Raw genomic sequence first — 7,341 nt, forward strand, 5'->3', positions numbered from 1 at the left:
ACCATCTAAGCCCATGTAAACTATCACAGCCGAACCGTAACAATAGAATTGAACCGGTTAATTTATTATTATGACCCTATTTTACACGTTTCCTCAATTTTTTTATACACAAGGTTATATGAAATCTAAATCTCTGACCAGCCTCACTCAAGCTTGATGTGATTCAGTGATTGCATGATGATGTTCCTTAACTGTTGTATAAATAAAGAATTTTTAATGTAAAATTGTATCTACTTTCTTTTTGAAATTAACATTTCATACAGTAAATAAAATTTTAGTAGTTTGTTGTAGAATATATAAATCATTGTATTTGCAAAATTGCCTATATATATATATGTAAACAACTCCAATTTCAATGGATGTGAATGTGATTTATATTAAAAAAATAACTATGATAGTCTTAATTGGTAACTAAGGGGAGAAATTAAAAATAGTAATGAAAAATTAGTAGTAAAATGAAAAAAGGGTTACGAAAGGATAAAATAAAATAAATAAATAAATATTGAGCAACAGCACCATTTGTTCGTCGTCTTCTTCTTCCTCTACCTGCGCCGCTTTCTCACTCTCTTCGAAATCTCTCTCCCTACCAAAAGAATCGTATCGCTCAGGTTTGTTTCGATCTCAAATTACATCTTCTCAACTCACCACCTAGGTTAGTCGGAGATCTAGTTCTGAAGTTTTCCGATTAGATTTTGATGTTTAAGTAACGGAACTTAGGGTTTGGAATCTTCGAATCTGGAAAAACCCTAATTTCTTCGGCTCTCATAAAATTTGGTATTTGTGCGATTGATTGACTAGTGCTCCTGATTGATTCAAAGCAGGAGAAAGAATCTTCTTCGATAATCACAGTTCCTCATCATAATGGCGCGAAACAAGGGATTGGCGGAGCAAGATGTTAGTAAATTGGATGTGACTGTGCTGGATCCTTTGACTCCTGAGGTCATTTCTCGCCAGGCTACTATCAATATTGGTAACAACCTCTCTTAAGTTTGATGTCAAACAAAAGCTTAACCGTTGTGCATATTAGTAGATGCTAAAAGGTTTATGTATCGTATCTCTCAGGAACCATTGGGCATGTTGCTCACGGAAAGTCTACTGTTGTCAAAGCTATTTCTGGTGTGCAGGTTAGTTTTTTTCACATCTCTTGAATTGATCCATGGTGATTGGTGATGTTACTAGAGAGCATTTGATTTGATGTATTGCGGACTCTCACATGTATCCTGCTAATGTGCAGACTGTCCGTTTTAAGAATGAATTAGAGCGTAACATCACCATTAAGCTTGGTTATGCGAATGCCAAGATTTACAAATGCGAGGATGATAAATGCCCTAGACCAATGTGCTACAAGTCAGTTCTTTCTTGCAAATTTGTTTTTTTTTTTAATATTCTCTTCTAGTATAAGGTTGTGTGTGTTGTTGGATAGTCTTTACAACGTATATGTTATTATTCTAGGGCATATGGAAGTGGAAAGGAAGACAGTCCAAATTGTGATGTCCCTGGATTTGAGAACTCTAAGATGAAACTGTTGAGGCATGTGTCGTTCGTGGATTGCCCGGTATGCTGGAGTTTTATGCTTCTCTTCAATGATTTGTTTGTTTTATTTTATTCTTGCGGATTTTGTTGTACTCCACCTGTGCATGCTTTTCTCTATTTCAATTTTTACTGATCATCTTTTTTTTTTTCGTTCTGTTCTTTCAGGGACACGATATTCTCATGGCGACAATGCTCAACGGAGCAGCTATCATGGATGGTGCGCTTCTTCTGATCGCTGCAAATGAGACCTGTCCGCAACCACAGACTTCTGAACATCTTGCTGCTGTTGAGATTATGCAACTGAAGCATATCATAATCCTCCAGAACAAGATTGATCTTATTCAAGAGAACGTTGCCATTAACCAGCACGAGGCCATTCAGAAATTTATAATGGTTTGGTGTTTTCTCTGTCCTCTAATAATCTCCTGTTGCCATTCGCATTTTCATCAGTTGGTTAAGCTAAGAAAAGAGTTTTGGCTCTCAAATTTCATCACATCTGTTTGCAGAACACTGTCGCCGATGGTGCGCCCATTGTCCCCGTCTCAGCACAACTGAAATACAACATCGATGTTGTATGCGAGTACATTGTCAAGAAGATCCCAATCCCTAAGAGGAATTTCGTGTCACCACCAAATATGATCGTGATTCGGTCTTTTGATGTCAACAAACCTGGGTTCGAAGTTGATGAGATTAAAGGTGGAGTTGCAGGTGGAAGTATCCTCCGGGTATATCTCTCTCTCTCTTGTTTTTTGATGTACAACTTGCTTGGTATATATCATCCAGTGTATAAACGGTGTCTCTAACTACAGTTTTTTCATTGTAGGGTGTTTTGAAAGTCAACCAGTTAATCGAGATCCGACCCGGAATTGTTGTGAAAGACGAGCGTGGCAACCCAAAATGCACTCCAATCTACTCTCGCATTATTTCACTCTACGCAGAACAGAACGAGCTTCAGTATGCAGTTCCTGGAGGTCTAATTGGAGTTGGAACAACAATGGACCCAACACTCACTCGTGCTGATCGATTGGTTGGTCAAGTCCTCGGTGAAATCGGTTCCCTTCCTGATGTCTTTGTTGAACTCGAGGTATAGAACAACAAGTCAGGATAATAATAATAGCATTGAAGTTTCTAAAATGTTTTTATGTAAAACAAAAATAAAAAATTGTAGGTGAACTTCTTTCTACTACGGCGTCTGTTGGGAGTGAGAACAAAGGGATCCGAGAAGCAAGGGAAAGTGTCGAAGCTAACAAAGGGAGAGATTCTGATGCTCAACATCGGTTCCATGTCGACTGGTGCCAAAGTTGTTGGAGTTAAGAACGATCTGGCCAAGTTGCAACTCACCGCGCCGGTTTGCACCAGCAAAGGAGAGAAAGTGGCACTGAGCCGACGTGTGGAAAAGCATTGGCGTTTGATTGGATGGGGTCAGATTCAAGCTGGAACCACCATTGATGTTCCTCCTTCACCTTTCTAAAGGTGTTTGTCTTCTTTTCTTTTGGTTTCTGAGAAGGTTTATTAACCCCTCTAGAGATAATAAAAACTCTTTTCCGTTTCATGTGTGGGTTTTTTTGGGAGAGTACTTGCCTATTTGCGGATTAATTTGTTACTAGGAACAGCGTCCAAATAACATTTTCTATACAAAATGAAAAACATGCCAAACGGTTGAACCCGAGAAGCATACTATCTATAACCAAAACCACATTCCGCAATACTTATGTTGATTGAAGTGTGGTTTTTAGTCAAGTGCTAATGTCCCCTAAGCGTTTGAAGAAAAAAAAAATGTTTCTGTCACTCTACAGTAAGAAACTGCATTGTGTTTAAAATTGTTTCTGTCATGAACTTCTATATTATCTTTCCGATTGGTGTGTTGTGCAATATATTCTCATGTCGGGTCCAAAAACTTTACTCTATATGACATCAAATAACAATGAAATGTATACCATTCATTTTATTTTATTAATATTGGGGACCATGAGGACCATATTACAACTGTAGTTTGCGCATTGACATCGTCCAAATCCGATTCTACTTTTCTTTTTTCTTTTGCTAAAAATCCGATTCTACTTTGTCAAGCTGGCAAGTTGAGATCATTGCTTTCATATGCGTTGACATCCCGTTCTGCTACGATTGTTACATTCCCTGGGTACGATTAGGGATGTCAACTGGACACTCTTTCCATGGACGTCCATGTCCAAATTAATATGGACTAACATGGATATGCTCAAATTCGTCCAAAATATTTTGTTGTCCAACTGGATAATACTCAAATACGCCTAAAGACTAACGGACAAGACCAAATGGACATGGCCCGTCCAAATCATTAAAATGTCTAGGATTTTTAATTGGAGAAAAATCATTTTTTTTCATTTAGCCGTCACTCTTATTTCTCGAGTCTCGATCTCATATCTCTCGATCTCAAGCTCTCCATGACTCCATCTCTCTCGATCTCGAGCTCTCCATAAAATTTAGAATCTGTATATATTTTTAAATCAAGTGGGCGAACTGGACTCCATAGACAGTCCAATTGGACATGGTCCTATTTGAACATGGACTATTTGGATATGATTCTATTTGGACATGAACCTATTTGGACATCAAACCAAAAACACCCAAAAAAAAGCCCATCTGGATATGTCCACTTCCGTCCGGACAGCCCAATTGACATCCCTGCCTACGATTACACACACGCACAATCCGCTGTTTATATTCCAAGAAGTCAAACCTAAGCTAAACGAAAAAACTGATATAAATCATTCGTGTTACAATTTAAAACACACGCATATATTTAAAACAACGAATCTAAATGGTTTACAAATTGAACAAAATCTTAACAAGTAGTATTTGTTTTGTGAAAGTTATATGTTGCATATTAAAATTTGTCTTAGTAGATAATCTCATAATCGGCTTAGATAAAAGGGCTTTATTTCCAACCAATAGCGGCTAATAAATATCCAAAAGAAATGTCACTATCATCTCAAACATTCTGTAAGCTTGTCCTATAGGCCTCTAGGTCAGTTATCTCGAGGTTCTTCTATCTTTAAGTATGAAACTGACCCATTTCTACAACTTGTTCATTTTCAATACGAGATTTCAAACGGCTTCAAATTCTCCAAGTTATTCAAATAGGCAAAGGTCAGCCCTTGGATAACTTAACCCGAATATTGGTCCAGAAATACACATTTATGGGTATACAAACAAAAAAAGTGGATAGATTTATAGTGCCATTTACTCATAAATGGGCCTATGTATTGACTATGCATGTGTGGCCTATATTATTCGGTCCATTGTGACTTCTGTCCGTCCCTTTTTGATATTAATCTCTTAATGACTGATTATTTAGGACAAGACTTGGGTTCATCCCCTATGGTGAATTCTCAAATTCACCTCAATTGTTAGCACCAATCAAAGTACCATGTAGGACTAGTAAAAAAAGAAAACAAAATTAAAAAGAAAAAAAAGGGAAAGAAGTGAAAAATACGTCGATTAATTTTTGTAACGCCATCTATGGCTTCTTCTTCATCACCAACACATAATTTTAAAAGTTTTTTTAAAATTATGAAAGTTTTTTTATCATCTAGACAAAATATTGAAAGTTTTATTTGTCAAATTGGTGTCTACAATCCTCTTCCCTTATATCTTAAATCTAAACACAAAATACTAAACCCTAAACCCAAAATACTAAACCCTAAACCCTTGGGTAAACCCTAAACCCTTGGGTAAAGAGATATTCCAAAGGTTTAGAGTTTATCCAAGGATGTAGGATTTATCCAAGGGTTTAGGGTTTAGTTTTTAGAATTTACCCAAGGGTTTAGGGTTTAGTGTTTTGGGTTTACCAATTTGACAAATAAAGCTTCAATATTCTGTGTGGATGATAAAGAAGCTTTCAATATTTTGTGTAGATGATGAAGAAGAAGCTATTGATGGCGTTAAAAAAATTAGTCTACGTCTTTTTTATTTCTTTCCTTTTTTTAATTTTGTTTCCTTTTTTGATTAATTTTACATGGCATTTTGATTGGTGCTAACAATTGAGGTGAATTTAAGAGTTCACCACAGGGGGCGAACCCAAGTTTTGTTCGATTATTTACATGTTGACAGGCTTGATTACGTTTTATTATGATCACTATAATAATATCACTTTTCTTTTGACGCAACGCAGTGTGATCATTCGGTATTACTAGTTATGTTATGCTAAAATTATTTAGTCAAAGAACATTGTGTGAGATACTAATTTGTATATATTGGAATCTTGCGACTATCTAACTTTGACCGAACATGCAGTTTTAATAATCCTAATATCGACCGACCGGTTACGAGCTACAACACTAAGTCACTAACCATACTTAAGGGTCATTAACTAGTCAAACATATATAGTGTTTATAATAATTCTCTTAAACTTTATATCGGATTTTCATGTGGTCTCATGTGTTTGCTTCTCCTGTAATCCTTTGTAATTCCTCTGTTTCATAATAAGGATCACTCTGAGTTCATTTTTTTGTTATACGAATAGTGTCACTTTACAATTCCAATGTAAATTATACTAACTTTCAGCTGAAAATTAATTGTAAACTGTATTGATTTTATAAATAATTTTATTTATCTAAAATACTATTGGTCAAAGAGATATAATTAATTATAACTTACATATATTTCAACAACTTTCTTAATCTGTGTGAAAAATATCACAACGACACTTTTTAAGAAACGAATAGAGTAATAAATAAGAACACAAAGAAATCTTGTACTACTAAACTATTGTGACGTTTATTTCTTGGTGGATAATTATTAATTAATTAACAGTTGACAAAACATCATCATTAACTAGCATAAATTACAATTCAATGTCAGAATAACGAATCCGTCAAGAAACCAAATCAATTAAGAGATAATTAGTCAAAATAAGCACCTTTATTCAAACATTTTGCCATGTTCCAAAGATTTTGAATTATGTGAACATTTTGTTATACATGTATCAATTATTTATGCATATGTATTTATGTGTGTAGATGTATCGATTTGTAATTACAAGTATACATGCATATAAATACTTTATACATGTATAAACAAGTTTGACTTTGTAGTGGAGGAATCCGAGCAGTGGTTACAGGCTTACGGCAAAATTTATGATAGATCGATAGTGTCACATGCAATCATGCATTACCCTAAACTTCCTACATCATTAATTAAATCCGAATCAACATTAATAATTAAATCCGATTCCAACTTAATTCGTAACTATAAAAAAAAATCATGATTTTGTCCAAAAAAAATCATGATTGTATTTACTGGTGTTTAAAACAAAAGATTGTGTGTTGACACTGTCATTCTACAATATCAGATACGGTAATCGAAGGTCTTCTTTAGCTCGGGTACTAGATGATAACCCGTGCTATGCGCGGAATGATTTTTTTAAAATATGTTGTATTGAAATATTACAATTAGAATGCATCTTGTTATCAAGATTTTTTTTTTACATTTGATATGGGGTGGACATTCGGATACCATTTGGTTCAGTTTGATTTGGTTCGGTTCAGTTATGTTTCAATTTTTTGTGAGTTCGATCCGGTTCGGATCTACGAATTCGGTTTGGGTTTGGACTCAGATAATTCATTTTATTTTTAAAAAGTAAAATTCATATATACTTTAAATTTCTCAAAATATAAAAATAAAAAATTATTTATAACATATAAATGTGTATAATGCAAGCTAAAATACTTAAACTTAACATAAAATTTGGTTATTTCAATATTCGGATAAGAAATCAATAGATATTTGAAGTATTGGTATTTTATATCATTTAACTATTTTAATCA

General features: G+C 34.7%; 1 protein-coding gene across 1 annotated transcript; it reads left to right on the forward strand.

The window, feature by feature from the left end:
- Positions 1–488: 488 nt before the first annotated feature.
- LOC108813619 (eukaryotic translation initiation factor 2 subunit gamma) lies at positions 489–3,205 on the forward strand. Its single transcript, XM_018586231.2, has 9 exons — positions 489–608; positions 822–970; positions 1,063–1,124; positions 1,235–1,347; positions 1,453–1,555; positions 1,699–1,926; positions 2,040–2,258; positions 2,357–2,617; positions 2,702–3,205. The coding sequence occupies exons 2-9, from the start codon at positions 862–864 to the stop codon at positions 3,002–3,004; spliced, it is 1,398 nt and encodes a 465-aa protein (XP_018441733.1). The 5' UTR covers positions 489–608; positions 822–861; the 3' UTR covers positions 3,005–3,205.
- Positions 3,206–7,341: the final 4,136 nt, after the last annotated feature.

The sequence above is a fragment of the Raphanus sativus genome, chromosome 1 (assembly GCF_000801105.2).
Source record: "Raphanus sativus cultivar WK10039 chromosome 1, ASM80110v3, whole genome shotgun sequence".
Classification (NCBI taxonomy): domain Eukaryota; kingdom Viridiplantae; phylum Streptophyta; class Magnoliopsida; order Brassicales; family Brassicaceae; genus Raphanus; species Raphanus sativus.